The sequence below is a fragment of the Alexandromys fortis genome, unplaced genomic scaffold (assembly GCF_014885135.2).
Source record: "Alexandromys fortis isolate MF-2015 unplaced genomic scaffold, M_Fortis_MF-2015_v1.1 scaffold_93, whole genome shotgun sequence".
Taxonomy (NCBI): Eukaryota; Metazoa; Chordata; class Mammalia; order Rodentia; family Cricetidae; genus Alexandromys; species Alexandromys fortis.
In genome coordinates this window covers 3,368,956-3,393,197 of record NW_026067970.1, presented here as the reverse complement: position 1 = coordinate 3,393,197, position 24,242 = coordinate 3,368,956, and the positions used below count along the sequence as shown (strand labels likewise).

Genomic DNA, 24,242 nt, shown 5'->3' with positions numbered 1-24,242 from the left:
TTCCTGTGTTCCCCACAATCCCATTTTTCCAGCTCTCAATCAGGGATAGATCACGTTCTTAAAGAGTCCGGAATGGGCTGGGTGTGGTGATGCATATCTTGAATCCCAGCACTCCGGGGGTAGAGGTAGGTGAATCTCTAGGAATTTGAGGCCATTCTAGTTTATATAGCAAGTTCCAGGCCAGTCTTAAATCCTAGACCCCATCCACAAAGCTAACCCCAGGCAGTAACTGCTTAATAGATAGTGAGGATTGGTAACAAAGTCACACTTAGGAAACCCTCCTTTGACAGTCCTTGAAGCAATGCAGGACTTCTGGGAGGAGACAACAATCCACACCGTGTGGGAATAAGCTGAACATTATGACCTCCTCCTTTGTGGCATTGAAACAAAAAGAATCAAACTTGCAATAGTATGGGTTCCAAAGTCTGAGCAAAAGCAAACCAAACTAAACCAAAGCAAACCCACGAGTAGAACTCTGCTTGCTCACCCACAGGCTCCTTTCCTTTCCACCCTCAGGAGGATGGTGTTCACAGGAGTCAGGCTTTTGCAAAGAAATAACTCATTTTCAAGAAAGGAGCCCCATAAACAACCCAGAGAAACAAAAACAGTAGCCCACAATAAAAATGACAAAAGCAATCTGATTGGGTGTAAAATCTCAAGAGGACCGGGATATTAACTCAAGGAGTCGCAGAGATGAATTGATGTATTGTCCTGTGTCGTAAACAGCTCTGCCTTGGGGGTCGACATAGTTGGAAAGCAGACTGCTCTTCAGCAGTTAAGTATAGAAACCTGGAGGGACACATTTATTGGTTGCAGAAAATCCATTCCAGTTAAAACCTAATAGAGAGACATGAAATGCTCCAGAAACCAATTAGTGCTATTAGGATGGAAGCACCAAATCGGAGAGATTGTCTAATAGCTAGAACTTTTTTTTTTTTTTTAACTTTTCCTTTACCTCTGCCTTTATTCTTTTCTATTATGGCAGGACAGAGGACTGTTGAGAAAGACAACCAATGAGGGGAATTATTTTCCTACTATTTACAAATGGGTCTTTGCACTTAGTGTGGCTTCCTGGGAGCATTAACACAATGGCAAAACCTTACTTCCTCTTATCAACCAACTCCACAGATAACTAGGAAGAGTTTTTTGGTTTTGCTTTTTGAAGGTCAAGCTCAACCCCTTGATTCTGCTTTTTTAGGTTGGATGAATACAATACAAGGGAAATGAATTAAACAAGATAAAAAAAAGCAGACTTGGAGGGTAGGAGGTGGACATCCAGGGATTGCTATGGCCTCCAAACCTCATTCTTTCCTTCTGATTTACTTTTCTTTGAAGTCTTGTTTTGGGGGTACCGAAGATGAAAATCCTTCAGTGGAAACAGAAAGTGTTGCAATTATCCCCAACGAACAGAAATTCAGATATGTATGCCAACCGTTCAAATAAGGACAAAGCAGCAATGCATCTGTTTGTATGATACACTTATATATTCCCTGATGGATTTTAACATACCATTAGATTCTGGTTTCAAAATGTATGCAGGTTGTAGAATTTTCAATCATTGAAGACATGTGTCTTTAGCTGGGCGATGGTGACACACCTTTAATCCCAGCACTTGGGAGGCAAAGGCAGGAGGAACTGAGTTCGAGGTCAGTCTGGTTTACAAAACAGAGTTCCAGGACAGTCAAGACTGTTACAAAGAGCAATCCTGTCTCAAAACAATTAATCAATTAATCAATCAATCAAATAAACAAACAACGTTTGGAACTCAGCAAATTCCTAGAAAGTCTACTCTTCAAAGAGAACAACGTTATTCAATTACTTTCTTACTATTTTTCCAATATGATTGGAAAAACCGTTCAGTCATATATCACATGGATTTCAGTAATTACACAGGGTAGATTCTATTGTTTTTCAACAGAAACTAAAATATATATATGCTAACATTGGGACATCCACGTATTTATTACTAAAGCTAAAACTGAGTCCCTATACTAGAAAACATGGAATTTCTGCTCTTTCTTTAAATACTGCAATAGCTGCGTTCTAGGAAGAAAAACAGTTACCAGCCCTAGGAAGAGGCAGTTCCCCAGGGCAGGTGCTCCGAGGAGGCGGTAGTGACAGCCACCGCCTCTTACACACCTCGACTTGGAGTAAACAAGTGTTCTCCTACCCCGAAGGTGGTAAACTTTTCTGCAGCGGGCCACAAGGTAGGGCGTCTGAGGATCTGGGAGTCCTGATTGGTCTGTTTCACCTCTCCGGCCACGCCTCTCGACACCGTGCTCCGCCCCTCGTTGGGCGGAGCCCACCCAGAGCAGCAAGGGCGCGTGCGCGAGTTGTCCCCCGCGTCGAGCCGGCTAGTCCGGCTGCGCACACTCGCAGTCTGCAGGCCGTGTGTGAGGCGGCCGAGGTCACGGCTCGGAGGCGGGGCGGGGGAAGCATGGCAGCCTCCTTGGGGCTCCGAGGAGCAGCCTCCCGTCTGTGGTACTGGAGCGGCCGGCGGCGGCCCGCGGCCAGCCTTGCAGCGGGTAAGGACCTAGCTCCCCTTCTGCGCGTTTTCCTCGGGCCATCGGAAGAGGGCTTGTCGCTCCAAGGGCTGCGGTTGGTTTGAGGGTAAAAGCGACAATTGTGGCGGTCTTCAAGGCCCGGGGCCCCTCTGCAACTGCCTCCTGAGGGGTCAGTCTTCCCTTCCTGCTCTTTGCCGGACTCCAGATTGTTCAGTGTCCTCGGCGGGACCCAGGAACAGCTTGGGTTCTTGAAGGGGAGGAATGTTTGAGTCTGGGGCGTGCGCTTTGGAGTTGGGGCTCCTAGAACATTTGGAGGGCTCAGCTCCAGGGGTGACCCCGCCTCATCCACCTCGGTGACCCCTAGCCTTCCAGCTTCCCGGCTTCACCCTAAGCGGGCGCTACCTCCAACTGCAAGGCCCGAGTTGTGTTTAATCACCCTTATCCGTAGCATGGCGGTATCCTAGCATCTGGCAAAGTTTGTCACCCTTGACCAGCAAACCGGGCTCACTCCATTATGTGCGGCCTGAAAGTGGTGGACTTTTGTCAAATTATTAACCACAACTCTTTGAACGTCCTCAAAATTGTAGCCAGAACCTATCTGACTGACTATGCTTTGCTGGAAGTTGTGGAAACTGTTTAGGAAAAGTTTAGGAAGAGGCCATGTTTAGAGCCACATGAATGCCCCAGAACTCATTCAGTCATTTCGTTTTTCACACGAGGAACTCCCGAGACCCTTGAATAAGTAAATTCGAACATCTCCAATAAGGTCTAGGAAGTAGCCCTTGGTTCTTCCCAGTTCTTGGATTTTCTAGGACACCAAGACACCTCTTTAATTAAGAATTGGTTGAATTGTGGGGGACACGGAAAGATTTTTTTAAATGTAAACGTTTATGGATGAACAAACCAACAGCCCCCTTGTGTTTGGCTAGCATACCAGGGGCTCTGGATGCAGGATGCCTGCTATTTTTGTGTAAGAAATAGGCTGGGAATTGGTTTCTGAGCTGTCGCCAGCCTTTCCCTTCAGGAAAACCTGTGAATTTCCTTCCTGCTTTGGAAGATTGTCTGTGTGATAGATAACAGGTAACTTGGATGACAGACAGAAAAGGAATCATGGTAGCAAGATGCAAACACGTGATTTTGGATACAGTTTCTTAAGCATCACTTTCTTTCCCAGAGTACTAAAGGGAGCAGCAGTTTTTACGGGAATGCGCCCGTCTTTCAGATCAGCCCAGGACGATGTGTTGCTATTCAGTAGTTTATTTACAAGCTCTTCATGTGTGTTTTAAGAGTTATGCACGTTCTTCTAAGTCATGATAGGAGAATCTGAGGCCAAAGACTGTAATACTGTGCTCTGACAGCTGGAAGGACCTGTTTCTCAAGGCTGGTTACACTGCTTTAGCAAACCATATTGTACTTGGGGTGCTTTGGCCCAAAGGTATGTATATATGAACAGTTTTAAGTAGTAGTTCTTCAGTGAAGTGTTTGAAACAGTCGAGCCATCCTGTTTTACTCTGGAGTTGTTTTAAATGCCGGTGTTAACATTTAAACTAGTATTAACCACTGCAAATAGTAAACTAACTCCGAAAATGTTAACTTTTTTGAGATTTGAATATTTAAAAAAAAGGGGGGGGAACCCATCTCCATGCAATTTGAAAGTCTAGGGAAATGAAGAAAAGGAATCATGTTCAATTACTAACATGAATTCTCTGGGTGTATTGCCTCCACCATGTATTTGAGCTGTTTATGGCATAAAACATATATGCCATATATGTTTACCATCTACATATAGCTTGTAGATGGTAATGTTATAACGATCTATATACCTTTAAAAATGAGACTTACAAATGCATCCCAGAAGAAATGGGAAAAAATAATTACTTTCCTGTCTCATAACTCATTTAATAAGAAAATTTTATATTTTATTTTAAAAATTAATTATATTTAGCTTTAGATCTATTTTTGTAGAGATGTTAAAAAGTTATACAGATATAGGCCCTTCTACTCACTTTTTGGGACTCCTTAACATGTACATGGAAGAATTGTATCAGGACATTTTTAAAGACCGCCTGACCAAAGGTGGGATGGAAAAATGAAATAGTATTGTATTTTAATTGCAATACTAAGTTTAAAACAAATCACTGATTCTTTTTGTATATGTGGGTTGTACTTTTCGTATGTTTAGATGTAAAATTTTTCGGTTTCATGCATAGATAACAGTATATTGTGATAATATTTGCCTCCATTGCCCTCTGTCACACCTTTTCCATTCCCCCGGACCCCTTCCTTCCAGCTAGTCCCCAGAGGCTATACCATTCTGGAAATGATACCTCTTAGACCGAAAATACTACATGGAAAGGTATTTTTGGAGTGACCACATTTTTATAACTTCAAAAAGTGTATTTTTATAATTGTTCTCTATTATGATTATTGCTATTGGTCTCTTACTGTGCCAACTTTATGAATTAAGCTTTATCGTGGGTACGTACACAAACATATATGCAGGAAAATATGCATAGAGTTTGACATTGTCTGTAACTTCAGACAACCAGTCTTGAACTTATCTCCTTCAGGTAAGGGAAGAATACTCTAATATCTTATGACACAGTAAAAAGTCCGTTCAGAGGCTTTGCATATTTTCTTCGATACTCTACAATAACATATGTTCCTTTGACTAGGAAGATTTTGGAAAGTGTAAAATAATCTTTTAATGGATAGTATACTGAGTCCTGGTAGCAGGTCCGGTTACCAAGCTATATATAACCTTGCTCATATTACATCTGGGAGATCATAATCTGTAAGTCTAGAAACCAGTGTTGTCAAGTTTTCCAACTAGTGTCTTCACCAATCAACCACTTTCACCTTTATGCTGGCTGAATTTTTTTTTTCAGTTTGATTTTTATCTGTCACTTTGCTGTCTCCACACATTCTGTCAAAATTTGCTTTAGGAAGATGCATTTATTTCTCTTGTAGCTTAGAATGGTTTTTAGAGTTCCACTACATTCCTTTGGATCCCTGTAGCCTCGGGAGCCAGTTCTGTACATCAGGTACTCCTTCAGAAGCTCCACTGGAGGCTTGTAGTCCCCTAAATGATCTCTGCCACCTTTAATCTTTCTCTTCCTTTTAACCCTCTAGGCCAAAAGGGCCCTTTGGTGTAGGACTTGTTTGGCAGTGGTGCCTCTTGGCCTTGTTAATAAAAGTAGCTACTGTGTACTGAGTGTCAGGTGCTAGGCATTGTTTAATGCTTTACATATCTTTTTTCAAGTAATCTTTAACCTATTGTTATAGGTACTGTTGTTGATAAAAACATGTAGAAGTTAAGTAACTTGTCCCTTCAAGGGCATACATCTGAAAGGTGACTTCACAAGGATCTCGTAAACTTAGAGTTAAATTTGATGATAACAGTGAGTTACTTCTCTTTGTATAGCACTTATACTTACTTAATACCATCGTTTTGTCATTTTGCCCCAGTGATGAAATGAGGAGAACTGAGCCCATCATTGACAACCTATCTTGACTGATAAACGCGTAGTTGGCCTGGTTAATATAGACCTTCTTGTTCCAAGGTCAGCACTGTCCTCAGAGCTCTTCTTGTATCCTATCACTTGGAACTGTTGGTGAATAGCACGACCTCTGTAACTCTTGTTCTGCTCGTATCCATCCTGCTTCACTGTTTCATACCTGGCCCATTGACACTTTTTCACCCCAATAAACAGACATGTTATTTTGTTCATTCGTTAAGTCCCTTTCTAGCTTTGATTGTATCCAGTCTGAAACTTACTTACAAACAGGGATTTCACTGATGTCTTTGATTGTATCTTAGGATTTTTCTCAATCTGCTTAAATTCTGAGTTTTATCTGTGGTCGTTCCCTTCCCCTGGCTGCCACTTAGGTAGTGATACTGAGAGTTATAGAAGTTTGCTAACTATTCACAATGCTTTTCTTACTCCTTGTTCATTCCTTATTACATTTCCCACAACATTTCTAGGTCGTTGGCAGGGTTTGCAGTCCCTGGAGCAGACATTTGGCAATAGGGCATTACTAGTATTGTTTAGACAGGTGGGATCTGAGTCTGGGATGAAGAATGCTGGAGGGTTAACTTGTGTAATGGTTGTAGCAACACAGCTCACATTTGCTGGGTCCATTTCATCACCACTGTTACTCTGTAATTGCTTCAGAAGTGGCTTGGATCCCCATGTACCCATTTAGTGAAACCTCTCTAGTCAGAATCAATTCACATAGCACTTAACATTCACTGTGCCAATTCATTTATTTCCCTTTCTCACAAATGTAGTTATAAAAATTAAATGCATATGGTAAAAATGAAAGATTTTTACTAAAAGATTTTTTTTCTTTAAATCAGACCCATGACTCGACATTTGAGCTGTAACTACTGTTTTTTTTAACATACCCATACACAATCCCAGAAAATAATTTCATGTATATTTTTTTCTCTGCATATTTTTCTATTAATACTCTACATCTTGCTATTTTTTATTGGTTTTTCTCTTGGAGGCTTTTCCTTTCTCTGCCTTAGACAGGTAGGCTGCGGTAGAACAGGGTAGATAGAGATGCATATTCATGTATTAGTGCACTGCATCTTCCTGTGCTTTATTTGGTAATTTATCCTGAAGGTTTTCCCTCTGACTTACACAGGTATACCATGGTAGGGCAGGATAGAAAGACAGTTAAAGATACGCGAGAGGGAAAAGACTCTCCTCACTCTGGACTGGCTAAAACTTCTTGACAGTTGAGTTGATGTGGGAAATCTTGGAAGGCCCCAGTCCTGCATGAAGAGCTGTAGGCAGTTCACGTCTGCTAAGAGGGGGAGCCAGGCTTCCTCAAGGACGAGCCCTCGGATAGGCTGGTTGTAACAAATACATACTTGAGTAACACTAAATGGACTCAGCCGACTGCACATGTGTGCAACAATAAGTAAAGGAAGTCATGAACTTGAGTGAGTGGAGGGGACACACAAACTGGAGATGGGGAGAAGGAAGGGTAGAAATGTTGTAAATATCATCTTCATGCATGAAATTCTCAAAAATGGAAAATGTTGCTTTTCTTAAAAAAGAAGAAATCTAGCATAATCAACATTTTTAGTGAGTTAGTTACCTATAAGAGACAATGTTCCTTTCATATAGAAGTGTTTCAGATAAGACTTAAATAACCGTCATGCTTAAGACCTAAACATATTAATCACCTCCGTGTGATCTTTCTTCTTTTTTCAGTTGTAACCCTACAATTTTCAAGGACTCTCATAGCATTCCTGTTTACAGTGAAAGACATGTCTTGACCCCTTGTGTATTCCTTGTGACCTTGCTTTTACCTCATAGAGTTCAGTTCTATTCAAGACACCTTTGGAACATTCTATAATTTCATTTATGAAAAAGAGGGAAAAGGGGGAGGGCTGTTAACAATCTTTCAGATGTAACTTGAGAGCCACCACAGTCATAGACATGGCAACTGCAGCTTGATGTGTTTTTTTCCTTTCTGTGAGTGCCTCTCTGATGACCACTGAGCTTGGATCTGTGTTAAGTTCTCTTAATCAGTCAGGAATCCTAATCAAGCTTCCCCTCAATTGAGGATTCTGAAAGGAGCCCCCGCTGCTGCATGTGGGAGCGTCGAGCTGTTTCTTACCCTCTCCACTGTTCCCATTCTTTTCAGTTAAATGTGGGAGTAATATTTCATTGCATTGGGCTAATATGAATTGCTGTGAATTGTGAATTAAGTACTCTACTGATAAGTTATTAGTTATTTACATTTTTCTTCTGTAACAATTGGTGCTATAATAAACTGTTTGTGTGGTTCAGAGTTTAGTGTATAGGACCTGGCAAATGATGGCTCATATTCATGTATCTGTTTTTACAAATAAAATTGTATTTGAGGACTCCGGACATGTATGACTCAGTAGATAAACCACTTGCCATTCAACGCTGAGGACCCAAGTTTGGATTCCAAGCAAACAAATAAAACCTGTGTGGTTATAACAAGCCCTCTGCCCCCCACCCCAAGCTGTCTGTCTAGGTTAGCTAATCAATAAGCTCATAGTTCAAGAGATCTGCTTCAGTAAATAATGTGGAGAGGGATCTAGGAAGACATCCAGTGCCAACCTCTGGCCTTTATATGTATCCGTACATGTGTGACCATGCACATATACATCATACTTAAACAATGTTGTATTAGGATAAGCCATGCACTTCTTTATTATCTATCACGATTTTCAAACTAGAGCAGATGAATAGGTTTGTTATAAAAGGCCTTATGGCTTACAAAGCTGAAAGTCATTTCCTACTGACCCTCTAAAGACAAAGTTTATAGCTCCTTGTAAATAGTAAATTTCTAGGAAGTTAGATTGCTGCGTCAGTTGTTTTAAATTAAAACGTAGATAGATTTTCAAAAAGGCTGATCTGATGTATTTGATAGCGTGTGAGAACGCTCATCTGCATCCGTCCTTACATGCTGCTGATAATCTTTGTTCAAGACACAAAAGTTGGTCCATTCAGTACTTGAAGAGTAGCCCCATATTTCTTTGTTTTGTGTTTCTCTGCTTATGACAAGGTGAAAATATTTTCATTTTTTCCTGAAGAGAATGGACATATTTTCTGTTGTCATTCTGTGATTTTTTTCCTATCAGAGTCATTCTTCATGATTTCTTCATGATTTTCAAGTTACTTGGGGATCAAACAGTCCTGTTTATATCCAGTGTTAGCAGAATTCTTCTTAGTTACTTTTATTTATAATATTTTGAAGTATAAATATGTTAGTTTTCTCCTGTGTGAAAAATTAAGATGGGAAGTAGTATGAATACTACAGGGAATTTTGAGTAGTTTTTTGTGTAGAGCCCACAGTTTGTTAATTTTTGCCATTTCCTTTATTTCTCTCCACATAAATTCATAACCAGCGTGTGTCATTTGAGAAACAATAGCAGCCACCATAATATATCCTACTATTACAGTATGCATCTCCGAAGACTAAGAACATTCCTCCATATAACTAGGCCAAATTATCATAAAAAGCTTGAATTCCCAAGATTGAACTTCTATGAAGCTCAAAGGCAGAGTATGTTCAGAAGTCATACCTAGCATGAATTCAGCTTCCAGCACTGCAAGACCAGAACCAGATCAAACAAATACAAAGCCTGACTATATCCGTGATCATTTGACTTAAGCTCCCTAAGCGTACAATATTTTTCCTAGATTCTTAGGAAAGATATTACATGATGGCAGTTATCAGTGAAGTGCTTAGGTAACAATGTCTGTCATGTGGTGAAGCTGCCACGTTAACTTACTGTTCATGTCTTCTGGCTTTCCTGTTCTTGAATGTACTCATGCTTTCTTTTATTGATGTAATTCCCTTCTTCCTGCTCTGTTGGAAACCTGATCTGTTATAGAATACACAAGTTAAATGTACTTTCTTCAAATTTCCAAACCATGAATTCTGTGCCAGCATTTTTTTAAACCTATTATCCTTACCTGTCTTGTGTTAATTTATTTTGTGTGTTTAGTTTATGTCTTCATGGATCTTAAGGTCGTTGGAAGCCAAGGACTGTATCTCATCTGAATGTTCAGGGGCTAGGTGTTGTAGTGGTGCTTACCTATAACCTATGATGCCAGCACTTGGGAGACAGAGATGGGAGGATCAGTTTGATGTCAACCTTGGCACACAGTACATTGAAGTGACTACTTAATGATTGTGGAGTGTGTGACTGAATCCTTCCTCCTCCTTGTCATGCCTGTTACCTGTGTGACTTACAGTAGTTGCTGTTAAATTAACTGCTTTAAAAACGCAGTGTTCCTTGTTATGCTTTTGGATTGTTAGATTGCACCTTCCCAACCTCAACATGGTGGTCTGATCTCATTGTGCGTCATTTTCTTTTTTTGTTAATTCACTTGTAGGCATTAGGGCTCTTTTATAAAATGTACTTCTTAATCTATTTAATTTTAAAATACAATTTCAATTAGTGTGATTTCTCTGTCATCGAACCTTTGTGAACTATAAAGACAAGGGTTCCTGAGTATGTAGTAAAACAGCAGCAGCAATGTGAGCTTCACAGGAGCCACACCTTTAATGGAAGTGGTAGCGTCAGTCCTGAAAAGGAACTAAGTATACTTTAACCTAGTATGAGCTCTGTTTGTCAAGCCAAGATTGTCAAATAATTTGCCTTTGGGATTTTATCAGGCTCACATATGTTCATGGTGAGTAGAAGCAGTTGTTTGAGAGGATTTGAAAACTGAAAATGGATGTGATTAGTTGTCACACCACAGTCTCCAAGACTCAGTCTTTGAAAGGAGGAATAAAGCTTGCAAGTGCAAGGACAAGTAGAGTTGTTTCTCTTCCTTCTCTCAGTAGATTGTAGACTTTTCAAGGGCAAGTACTGTATCTGTGTCTCTCTAAACCCTGCCATTATTTCATGCAGTGCACATTACTGAGTGGTATTTATTGAGAGCCATTGTGAAATGGAGAAATTGTATCTAATGTTATTTCCAAGGTGAGGCAAAGCCCTTACTTTCTAAAGCATTATTTTATGGGATTACAGCAATTTTTTGATTATTTTGTTGTATGCATATGCAGGTTTTCCCTTGTATGTGTACCATGTGAATTCCTGGTGCCCGTGGAATTCAGAGGAGAGTGATGGAGCCCATAGAACTGGAGTTACAGATAATTGTGAGCCCCCATGTGGGTGCTGGAACTAAACCAGGATCCTTGGCAAGAGCAAAGGACTCTTAACTATAAACCATCTCTTGAGCCCCTGTTTTTTGTTTTAATTATTAAACTTTGTGTGTGTGTGTGTGTGTGTGAGAGAGAGAGAGAGAGAGAGAGAGAGAGAGAGAGAGAGAGCGAGCACATGAGCAGGCCACCGCATAAGTGTGACAATCAGAGGACAGTCTCTTGTACAACAGGATTCTAGGTATGTAATTTAGGTTGTCAGTGCCTTTATTTCCTGAGGTTTTTTTTTTTTTTTTTTTTTTTTTTTTTTTTTTTTAAACCGGCCCTGTTTGTTTCTGAAGTATTGTGAAGGTAATCTCACACTTTGGATCCTCTTGCTTTCATTTCTAGAGTGCTGGTGTTATAGCCATGCACTCCTATGCCTGACTAAGCCATTGCTTTGAATTATAGGCCCCCAACGGGATTTCAAAGAGTATTACAAATTTATTTTATTTATAAATGTATTGAAATCAGTGTGTTCTAGGTCAATGGCTTCTAAGACTCCAGTTGGATTCATTGGACTGGGAAACATGGGAAATCCAATGGCGAAAAATCTCATGAAACACGGCTATCCACTCATTCTTTATGACGTGTTCCCTGACGCGTGCAAAGAGTTTCAAGAAGCTGGTGAACAGGTAAGGCTTATCTTTGGATTTGCTTTAGATTTTGGTTATTAAAAATAAATTTTATTTTCCTTTTTCAAAGAAGCAAGCACTTCTTAAAGTATATTTAACAAAGTTGTAAAACCCAATTGTTAATTCTATTTCATTTTGAATTTAAAATTAATTCAATGTTTGGGTGCAAATCAAAAGCGCACTTAGTGTGAAAGGGGTCTGCTTCCTGCTGGGCGTCCTGTTTGGTCATTTCTTTAGCTGATATCTTTGCTGATTGTACTGATGATGCATTTGTTTGGTGCAAATAGCCACCTCGTTAGAGGAAGTCAAGGATGATTGTCTTAGCACAGGAATCTTCTCTGGGACTTAGAGCTGAGTCCAAGTTCCAGATCAAACACTTATATTTTATCTTAATGGGGGAAGTTATCCCCTCAGCTGGCGTCCACATCTGTAAAATGTAAGTGATGACTGACTACTTGTGTCATTAGACTGTGAAGCTCAGATGAGAAAATATATGTGAATGTACTTTATAAATGGTGCATGACAGCCCTTTGTGAGTCCGTAATTAGTTATTGGCCATAAACTAGGAGACAACCTAAAAACATTGTGGGCTGTACTATGGAGCTGAGTTATGACCAGACTGTAATGTGTTGCTTCAGGCTGCCATTCACATTTCAAGAATTGTGGTACTAGAGTTATCGTGTTTGATAATAGTATCTGCCAGGCAGGCCCTATTCCGTTTGGATTTGTCAAACTTTATTAGTTAGTAATTCAAATGATGAGAGATCATGTTTTAGTCTCTGAATTTAGTAGATTTGCTTTTTCTACAATATGAGGGAAACTTTGCATAAATCGTAGAAGGGTAACTAAGGGCAAGGTGTGATCCTGGAACTGGAAGAATACCAAAAGCTTCCTAAGAAACAGAAAAAGGAGAAAACTAAATAAAACAGAATAATCAATTTCCAGATTATTATTGAAAGCAAATCCTGAGAAATGCAGTCCTGAGATAGAAATAGGTTTAGTGACTTTAGAAGCCGTTTGGGAGCAGAACACCCTGTGTCTTTCCTGTCCATGCTTTCTGTGCTTTGTAGTCCTGGCGCTGCTGCCTGAGAATGTGCCCGTGATCTTGGGGCTTTTCAGATTCGCATCTGAGGCTGCTCATGCGCATGTGAGGCTGACATTGCATTCCTTGGGGCTCTTAGTAACTTTGTAGGAAAGATGTGAGGACTCACTCTACTAGAAAAAGTGAAGAAGCTGACCTTTTATTATCAGTAAGCATTCAAAGCTGGCTTTCTGTCTGGGGTTAATCAATCAGTAGCCAATGGATTTAAGGAGATAGATACTAATTTTGGGGATAATCCTGATACTTGACATTTGTCACTCTATGGTGACATGTATATGACATGGTCTCTAAACTGCGGGGATGTGTTAGTTAAATACTGAATTTAGCTAGAAAGCAAGGTAGAGGTTGATTGGAGATCCTTCAGAGCAGAAACTTGGGGGCTTTTAATGCCCACAGTTATTCCTGCTTCCATGCCTGTGGAAGTGATAGCTTTCTTTCAGAATAACTGAAATGCTTGTCACAGCATTGTATATTTTTTCAGTTTTCTGTAGTAAGGAGAAGCGGGCTGCATTCCTGGCACCCGGCTAGCTTAACCCCCCCGAAATAACCACACGGAAATTGTATTAATTAAACACTGCCTGGCCCATTATCTCCAGCCCCTTATTGGCTAACTCTCACATATTAGCTTGCCCATTTCTAATAATCTGTATTGCCACTTGACTGTGGCTTACCGGTATGAGTCTAACCAGCATCTGTCTTGGACAAGAAATCATGGCATCTGCCTGACTCTGCTCTTCTTCCCAGCATTCTGTTCTGTCTTCCCCACCTACCTGAGGGCTGCCCTATCAAAAGGCCAAGGCATATTTTTATTCAACCAATGAAAGCAACATAAATACAGAAGAACCTCCTATACCATTTCTCCTTTTTCTGTTTAAACAAAAAGAAAGGCTTTTACTTTAACATAGTAAAATTACATATAACAAAAGTTATCAAGCAAGAATTACAGTTACAATATTTATATCTATTTTATCTTTTATCATAACAAAGGAAAACTATAATAACTGTTCATTCTTCAACTCCATCAAAGACTCCAGAAGGATATAATATTACCCAAGTAAACAGGAAGTGCATTGTAAGCAACTTTCAAAACTCTAGAAATGACAGAGACATCTCGCTGCCTGGACAGTCATCCAAAGTTTTTTTTTGTACCGTTGGGGTATCCATCTTCAGCCTACAGGCCAATAGTATCCAGCAAACTTTTTCATAAAGCAGGAAATTTTAAAGAAGTTACCCCTGTGATCTCTATTCCCCAGTAACGTTTCTGTTCTTTGCCTACTTGAGGTAGGCTCGAGGAAAGACTAGAATGAAGGAGACATTTACATTTTAAAAGGAAGAAAAAGGAACCTGATATTTAGTAAGAAACTACTGTGTCTCAGGTCATTTGATAGTGTTTTTTGTGTATCTTATTTATTTGTTTCAGGGTACAGGACTCATTGTGTAGCCCAGGCTAGCCCCTAAATCTCAGTCTTCCTGCCTCAGCTTCCTAAAAGTTTAGATTATTATGGGTTTGTGTCACAGCAAAAAGCAGTGCAGGCACTCACATTTTGTTTCTTTGTTTTGGTTTTGTTCATTTTTAAGTATGGCTGTGAAAGAAAAGGTTCAGTGCCCTTAGTGACCAGGAGAGGTCAAAGCCGATGCCTGGAAAAGTCAGGTGCTGTCCTCAGAGAGTGCCTCCCAGTACTGGGGTTTTAGACACATGCCGTAACACCTGGCTTTTATTTGGGTGCTGGAGATCCAAACTCAGGGCCTTATGGTTGCATGGCAAGCACTTTATTCACTGAGCCATTTATCTTCCAGTTTCTGAACTAGTAATCAAAGAAAACCTGCATCTAAGCTGGACATTGGTGGCACATGCCTTTAATCCCTGCACTCGGGAGGCAGAAGCAGGCAGATCTCTGTGACTACAAGGCCAGCCTTATCTTCATAATGAGTTCCAGGACAGCCAGAGCTACATAATGAGACCCTGTCTCAAATTAAAACAACAAAACAAAAACTCAACAACAACAAAAACCAAACCTGCGTCCATACCCGGGAGAAATGAATCATAGCCACACAGAACTTTATAATAGCTACGTGGAAACAACTCTCATGCAATATCAGCGGATGAATGGATAAATAAAGTGTCACATCTATAATGGGCTGTTTAGGAATTAAGGGGGAGGAAGCCCTGATACTTGCTATGTAACAGGTGAACTAAGAAAACACACTAAATTAAAGAGCCAGTTACAGAGGAACACGCCCTATGCTCTCCTAATACCTGAAATCGATGGAGATAAGAAAGCACATTAGTTGCCTAGTGCTCAGGAGAAGATAGGCAGCTTTGGGCACACAGGGTGACAGCTCATGGATATCCAGTTTCTTTTTGGAGAGACTGAAAACCTGACTGTGGTAATGGTTACTCTATGTGGGAATTTATAAAAGCTAACCCATTATCCACTTTAAGTGGGAAAATTGTGTGGTGTGGTCAGTAAAGACATTTAAAATGAGAACCGGGGTGTAGCTGGTGGCAGCAGCCAGCCAGGACCAACCATCCCAGCAAGGAAGAGGACACAGACAGCAGAGTGCCATGAAGATGGAGGCTCCGGCCAGCCAAGGAGTGCCAGCTGCTGCTCAAGCTGAAGAAGAAGAGCCTCTCCTAGAGCCTTTGGAGGGAAAGTGGTCCTGCTGACACCTTGCTTTCAGGCCCAGACTGCTGCTTTCCAGTTCTATGGGAATAAATTTCTGGTTAAGAATGGGGGCGCAGGAATCCTTTCTTCAAAAGGCAGAGCCGCAGTCTCCATTTGTTAATTTTCTGCTTTTGGCCAACAGCTAAAGCTTGAATATCTGTTTTATGTGTTGGCTTTGACCTGAAAGTGACAAGATGTCTCATGTGACATGCTATTTAAACTATAATGTGACTAAATAAAATGCCAAGCCAATTTTTGAGAAGAAAAAGACAGGTAGCTCTTAACAGTTCATTTCTGATAGAGAACTACAGAAAAATATTGTGTATAATCTTTACTTACCTTCCAACAGAGGTAATGTCATCTGAAATGAATATTTTGAGGACAAGGTCTCAGAGGACTTAGAGAGTTCCAGCACAGACTCAGTGACAGGTTTCCTTCTGCTTCCTTGTGAGAAGTAAACAGATAGAAGGAAGATGACCTCACTGTCATTTTACAGTGGCCAGCCTTCCTAGAGCTGAAGGTTCCTAGATATTAACACAGTCTACATTGCGGGTAGAAGCTAAATTAGATGTCTTGCTGTTGTTTTGTTTGGTAATGAGGGCACATAGGGTTCTCTGTGGGGGCAGAGGGCAGAAGATTTATTCAGGTTAAGAATGAGGACAATGAGTCTCTTCTTTAAAAAGCAGAGCCGCAGTCGCAGTCGTAGTTGTCTCCTCTTCATCCCAGACTGATTTCAGATGTGCAATTCTCTTGTTAACACAAGTCCTCCTGAGTCCTGGGATTACAGGAATCAATGTACTGTTCTTTATTATAGTTTGGGAAACTGAAGCCAGTGGAGTTAAAGGATTTGCACAAAATCATACCTGACTACTTGGCTGAGCTGCATCCCTGGTTCCCTAAATAAGTGTTCCTTTGTTCCTTCCATGCTGTCTTTTCTACCTACTTAATTAGCAAATGTAATTGAGGGATTCTAATTAGTTGGCTGCTAAATAAAGGCTTTTGTGGCTACTGTCAGATTGGAAATGAGGTTGGTTTCTTTCAGCTTTGGGGTTGTGACCAGATTTTGACAGTTATTATTTCAGAGTTTAAAGCCATCACATCAGTGGTAAGATTATTCGAATGCTGTGTCTAAGAAGCATGCCTTTGTTGTACAGATCAGACATTGTTATTATAACATAGCAGATGTATGCAGTCATTAGATAGTGAGCAGTTGTGTCCAGTAGAGTGGTGACATTCCTGCTATCACTGTCAGTGTGTGTGTGTTTTCCACACCTGTGCACTTTGACACTACTTGATATAATTGAGGAGTTAGCAGTGCTCTGGCAACCCAGAACATCCCAATAAGCAGATGCTAGGGACGCAGGGGGTCGATGGACCACCCATGCACTTGGCAGTCGGATGAGTTGGCACTGCCAGTTCATGGGCATGAAAAAGCTTTGAGATATGTAGCACCCTAAGATCTGTGAATTAATTTTTAGTACCCTGTAGGGAACTTTTAAAGGAGTTATCTAGATGGAACTAAATTTCTTTCAGTGGAAGAGAACTCTCAATTTCTAAGGGAATGTCTAAAGTTTTCTGACATAGACTTTCAGGCTTCTCTCTTGGAATGATCTAGAGATGAATCTTCAATAGGAAGAAGACATGCCATTATTTTGCTTTGTATTTACTTCAGTGATGTGGGGATAGGCATTTATGGGGGACTTTCTGCGAAACCCATGTTCTCCAGATAGTTCAGTGGGGGATGAAGACTCTTAGCAGCTTCCATTTGTTATTTCATTTCACTGAGCTTTGTTATTTGTGTATGGTCTTGAACTGTTTGTCAGTAAATAGTTGCCAGTCCTATCTAAGGTCTGGAAACTTTATGTTTGAATTAAACGATTCTCCTTTATGATTTCTTTAAAGGTAGCGTCTTCCCCAGCAGATGTAGCCGAAAAGGCTGACAGGATTATCACAATGCTGCCCACCAGTATGAATTCCATAGAAGTTTATTCTGGAGCAAATGGGATTCTAAAGTATGTATTTCTCAAGGACTGTAGTTCCTGTTTCACATGTTTTAGAACTACTAAGGCATTGCAGCTCTGTTGGTTAAAAAATCTTCCTGTGTATTTTTTACTTTACAAAGTGAACAGGGTGATTTCCTGCTCACCATAAAGGGTTAATTTTGCTCTAGAGTCCAGTGTGTGAATTTTGGGAGTGAAGACCCCCCACTTTGTTTCTTTCCTTTAACTCTTGCATTAAACTTGCTTTCTTCATTGGTAGCGTGTTTAAGAGACTTTTAAAGCTTGCATTTTAAATTGTACTACTCTTAAAAACGTAATTTTCTTATGGTGTACAGAAATCCAGAAAAGGGGTTCTGTGAAAAATAAAACCAAACATTGGAAAAAACACCTTAATTTAAGATTTTATTATATAATAAAAAGTTATTGTATGTCCTCTGGGTTAGTCCATCTGTAGTGAGGACTTTGGGAAGCTGGAATTCAGTATTAGCAGTAGCTCTCTGAGTAAAGTATAATTTAAGTCAGTGTTTCCTCCCAGTGTCTGTCTTCCCTGGCGCTGTAAACCTGTTGGTGAATTACTGCTTACTGCCAAACCCTTGTGGTATGTCAGAATGACAGTGGTTGGATTTCATTTTCTAGGCTTCTCATTCCTGTTTTTAACTTACTTTGTTGTTGAACTCAGCAGAGAGGGAGGACAAAGTCGTATGCCATGTAGACACTTGAGTCACCTACACACTGATTTCTGAGTGCTGTCTAAAAGAAAGTAAGGTTTACTTTCAGAAAACCGTAATATGTGAAATTTGAGGTTTGGGGAAATTGAGTTACTTTGGAAAACTAACAGACTTGGAAGGAAAAGACATTTGGATATTAGACAGAAAACTGATAAGATAAATGTTTAGATTGTAGGGGTGGTTGAGTGGCACTCATTTTGGATGGATCCAGCCGACAGACGCAGAGTGTGTGTGGTCCTGAGGCATCCTGGCTGCTCCTTACTAGTGCTTCAGTTATGGCCTGCTTCACCTCTCAAGGAAGTTACTAAAACATGTGGAGTGACACAACATTTATTAATATCCTTTACTTTACTTTGGAGGAGGTGCCAGCTCCCAGACGTGTTTTGTCCAGGGAGTGCTTAGGAAGAGTTTGGTTTCATATTAAACTATACTTGCCTTCTCAGCGATGTGCCGGGCCCCCTTCCTGTCAGGATTCTTTATCCACACCCAGTTCTTAAGTAATTTTGAGATGATTTCCTACTTGTTTTTAAGATTGTTAAAAATACTACCATAGAAGACTGGTAGATTTTATTCCTATTGTCTCTGTTATATGAAGGAAAGCCTTTGTACTGAGGTGATTTCTAGCAGCACTTGGCGTGTCTCTTGTGTGGAGTGCACCCAAATACTCTGTTGGATCTGTCTACATTGTTTTTTGTTTTTAAGACAAAGGATTTCTTTGTGTAGCCCTAGCTAACCTGGAACTAGCTCTGTAGACCAGGCTGGCCATGAACTCTGAGATCTGACTGCCTCCGCCTCCCAAGTGCTGGGATCAAAGGTGTGCATCACCGTGCCTGGCTCTAGGATCTTTTTTTCTTTTTAAAACAGCGATTTTCTTCATTTTCTTTTTTAATGTTTCCTCATACTGAGTTCTGATTTCCCAGTCTCGGTTGTGCATCCCTGGGTGAGTAGACCTGCAGGGAAAAATTTAGGGAACTTATGGCTAGTGAGATGGCTCTGGGTGGGGCCCTTGTGTACATTGACTCCACAGAGTTGTTCTCCAACCTCCATGTGCACAGCCACACACACATCATATACATGCACTAATAATAAATAAGAACTTTGGGGAATTTGCATATAATTGTTAACTATTATCCTTGATTTATGATTTTTCTTTATTTACTCTTGAGACAGGATCTTGCTGAATTGCTTAGGTTGGCCTTGTAACATTGTAACCCAGACAGATATTGAACTTCTACTTCAGCCTCACCAGTAGTTAAGATTGTTGGCTTGGATCACTAAGACCAGGGAGCTAAATTATAATATAGGTCAGAGTTTCTTAGCCTCTAGAGTAAGCACTGCCTTATAGATAGATGTAAGGGAACTGTTTCAGGGACGTGTCCTGAACTCACAGCATAAATAGAAATCTTTTACTGTAAGAATGATAAAGAGTTATATAAAATATCTGTGGTCCTGTTTCTATCTTTATCAATGCTACAAAAACATCTTTGAAAGTTCTCTTTATTTCTGTTTCTGCCTGTTTAATATTTTGCTTTTTAAAAAGTTTATATTAGGATAGGTGTGAGTGGATCTGGGCAGAGCTGGAGGAGGGGGTGAATATGATCAAACAATTAATAAAAATAATATTTTAAAAATGTTTCCATTATTAAAAGAATATGCTCTCTTGAAGCAAATAGCTATATTTCAGTTGCTTGTGTTTATTCTTAGCAAAAATGATATGGTTATGGGAAGTTTGCAGTGTAACTTACTAAAGACGTAAACTTTTTAAGATCCAGTGACTCTACAAATAAAAACTTAAATGCAGTCAAATACTCCTTTAAAGTTTATAGGTTTTAAATTTTTTTTATATATTAGCTTCACTTGTTAGCAAGGCTGGTGTACTTCTCCTAATACCAGACTTTAGCAATTACTTTATTAGATTTTTATTTTGTTATTGTTTTTCTGAATGAATATGGGTTTACTTTGAACTGAAATTGATCTAGAACATGAATGAGTAAATATGAGATTTTCAACTATTTCAATACCAAGCCAGAGGTTTCTTTGATAGTCTACCAGTTTTTAGCTGATTCTGGTTGTATAAATAGTTGTATGGCGTACTCATGCAGAGTGTAAACTTGAATATTTTTATTTATACTTAGAAAAGTGAAGAAAGGATCATTATTAATAGATTCCAGCACTATTGATCCTTCAGTTTCAAAAGAACTGGCAAAAGAAGTTGAGAAAATGGGAGCTGTTTTCATGGATGCCCCTGTTTCTGGTGGTAAGTGCTGTCTAAAATACACGTGCACCTACATCTGCTTGTCACAAGTAGTAGTCTTGGTTTAGTGCCTTCCAAGGTATTCACAGTTATTTTTAGATCTGGAAAGATTCTTAATCTCTCATTAAAATAAGAACAAAACAAAACTGGTAAGTTGCCTGTAAATTTGTGTAAAAGTCACACATTTTTTGGGTTGAGTTATTGCGTGATAAAGATAGATCACTTCCTGGAAGCTTAAGAACTGATTCAGGGAATAATTAGTTGGGATCTCAGTTGATTGAGTGCTTGCCCAGCATGCAGGAAGCCCTGGGTTTGATCCCCAGCACCCTGTAACTACATGTCCTGGTGCATGCCTGTAATCCAAGCACTTGGTTGGCAGAGGCAGGAGAATCAGGAGTTGAAGGTCATCCTTCACTACATAGGGGGTTTGAGGCCAACCTAGAATATCTGATGTCCAGCTTGACTGACTCTACTGTTCAAAAAATTGAAGAAGAGATTTAAAAAAGAAGAACAAAATCAAACCATCTGACCCTCAAGGTAAACATGAGGTCCAGGTGGATTTTCAGGTGACTGTTATTAAAATATAAGGCAGAAATCATCAAAGTTTCATGTGAATGTTTCCAGACAGTAGAGAGTAAGGAAATACTTCCAACTCATTCTACAAAAAGACCTTGTGACTCTCTTACTCAATCAGTAAGAATCAGCAGGGAGAATGATAGGTGAATTTCAGTCAACACTATAGATGTTCAGCCTTTAAGAACATAATTAGCAGACTAGATCCACCATAAATAAGAGAAATCAAGTATTACAAGTTCTTTGTTACCTATATGTAGAGATGGCTTAATATTAGAAAATCTATAATTGTAATCCACTGTGTAATATGCCTAAAAGTTACATGAGAATCTTTGTGAGAAGTGAAGGGCTCACTAATGAAATTCTTTTTTTTTAATTTTGCTTATTTTTTAAAAATATTTATTTATTTATTATGTATATAATATTCTGTCTGTGTGTATGCCTGCAGGCCAGAAGAGGGCACCAGACCTCATTACAGATGGTTGTGAGCCACCATGTGATTGCTGGGAATTGAACTCAGGACCTTTGGAAGAGCAGGCAATGCTCTTAACCTCTGAGCCATCTCTCCAGTCCCACTAATGAAATTCTTAAAATTTAATTTTCTATCAGATAATAGCAGGACTGAGTGTGTGGGGATGGCAGATGTGTGGGGATGGCAGGCATGTAGAAATAGCAGGTTGCTGGTTTGTCTGGATCATGGGTATGGTAGGATTTTGGGTGTGATTTTCTTTCATTTCCAAAATTGCTCTGTAATAGGAAAAACGCCTTGTATGTTTGTGCCTATACATATGGAAAGATAAGTATACATTTGTAGCAGTAGGCAACAATAGCTCTTTTATTCCAATTATATTATACTTGACTTTGGATTTTTAAAAAATAAGTGAAATATAATTTAAATCAGTTTTTATTTTTTATAAATAAAATGGTTTTGCTGTAAAACATTATATTCCTTTATTATTATTTTTGTTGTTATTTTGTTTATTTGTGATAGGTCTTATGTATTAGCCCAGGGTGGCCTTAATTTCCCTGTTCCTATCTCCTGAGCTGGGATCAGATATCCACTATCATGTTCAAATCATTTTTTATTTTTTTTAATTTTTTTTTTTGGTTTTCTGAGACTGGGTTTCACTGTTTAGCTTTGGCTGTCCTGGAACTCCCTTTGTAGATCAGGCTGACTTCGAACTCACAGAGATCTGCCTGCCTCTTCCTCCCACTGCTGGGTTTAAAGGCGTGTGCCACCGCTGCCTGGCTTCAAGTGATTTTTGAGTGTAGTTGAGGAATAAATAGTTGTTAGCTCTTCTTGTTATGATGAATTAGTTACATAAAATTTAAGCATAAATATTTGTAGTAGTACTTAGACACTTAATTAAAATTGATTATTAGTATGTGTGTATGAGATGTGTGGAGTTGGTTCTCCCCTTCCATCTTCAGGGATCACACTTGTCAGACTGTGCGACAAATGCTTTACTCACTGAGCCATCTCTAGGGCCTAATACTTTTAAAGAGTGCGTCTATATATGGTATGTGCATGTTAGTAAATGTGGGCACATGAGTATGTGCACATGTGGAGATCCTGGCTGATTTGGGGAGTCTTCGTCAGGAGCTCACAACCTTATTCACTAAGGTAAGTCTGTTGAACCCAGAACTCACCGACACAGTTGCTCTAGCTAGTCAGGATGCCCTGTTTCTAAGTGCTAGGGTTACAGGTGAGCTGCCATGGTCACCTGGTGTCTATGTGGATGCTGAGGATCTGCACTCTGGTCCTCATGCTTGCACAGCAGGTGCCTTACACACTGTACTATATCACTGGCCTGATTCAGGCACTTTGATGGTACAATACTAATACTATTGGGGCTGTGAATGAAATCAGTGAGCTGAGCAATTCTTTCTTTGATGGAGGTGGGTCTTGTAATAATAAAGAAACTGCCTCGGCCCTCATAGGACAGAAAATTAGGTAGGCGGAGTAGACAGAAGAGAATTCTGGGAGAAAGAAGCTTAGTGAAGGAGTCGCCATGATTCTCCCGGTCCAGACAGACGCAGGTTAAGATCCTCCCTGGTAAGCCAGCTCATGGGCTACATAGAATATTAGAAATGAGTTAGAACAATATTTAAGAGCTAGCCAATAAGAAGCTGGAACTAGCCGGGCCAGGCAGTGTTTGAAAGAATACAGTTTCCGTGTAATTATTTCTGGGCATAAGCTAGCCATGCGGGCGGCCGGGTGCCGGGGACGCAGCCCCGCCGCTCCTATTTCAACATTTCTTTAAGTGGGATGATACACAGTTCTTGCTTAGGAGTCTCCTCTTTCTTCTTCCCATGATGTCACAGTAACACTGGGATTAGGAATGCCCGCTACCTTGTGTGGCTTTTTCTGGACCAGTCAACAGTAAAATCACATGCTGAAGGAATCAGTCAACAGGGTAACCTACAAGATGGGAGAAAGGAGCTGCACATTATCTGAGTCACTACTGAAAACACAACCTGATTAAAAAGTGAGCAATGGCCCTATACAGCATTTCTTACAAGAGCACTCAACAATGCGTAAAAATTGTTCAAGGACTTAGGGAAGCTAGGTGGGTAAAACACGTGTAGTTCAAGCATGAGGGCCTGAGTGCACGTCCTCAGAACTCAGGATTTGTGCGTGGTAGTGGTGTGTGTGTGGGATACATATGTACATGTTTGTGTGTGCTCGTGTGCATGTGGAGGCCAGAGGTTGATATTTGTATTTTCTTCTGTTGTTCTCTGCCTTAACTTAAAAAAGCTTTTGGTATTTCTGTATTTATTTATTTAGCGAGAATATGCATATGGAAGTTAAAGGGACAACTTGGCAACATCTGTTCTTGCCATCTACTGTGTGGCTTCTGGGAATTGAACTTGGGTCACTAGGCTTGGTGGCAAGTCCTTTATCCATTGAGACATCCTGCAGGACTCCACTTAATATTTTTACCCTGTTATTTTGTGTGTTTGTGTGTGTGTGTGTGTGTGTGCACTTTCATTTATGCTACACCACATGTGTAGAAGCAGAGGACACCTTGTGGGAGTCAGTTCTCTTCCACCAAGTGGATCCTGGGAACTGA

At 40.0% G+C, this 24,242-nt stretch overlaps 1 protein-coding gene across 1 annotated transcript in view; it reads left to right on the top strand.

The window, feature by feature from the left end:
- Positions 1-2,340: 2,340 nt before the first annotated feature.
- Hibadh (3-hydroxyisobutyrate dehydrogenase) overlaps positions 2,341-24,242 on the top strand; it is a 104,734-nt gene continuing 82,832 nt past the window's right edge. The window contains exons 1-4 of the mRNA XM_050155475.1: positions 2,341-2,525; positions 11,685-11,845; positions 17,516-17,625; positions 20,477-20,598. Of these exons, the coding sequence (XP_050011432.1) occupies positions 2,438-2,525; positions 11,685-11,845; positions 17,516-17,625; positions 20,477-20,598 (481 nt within the window). The 5' untranslated portion in view covers positions 2,341-2,437. The remainder of the gene's footprint in view (positions 2,526-11,684; positions 11,846-17,515; positions 17,626-20,476; positions 20,599-24,242) is intronic.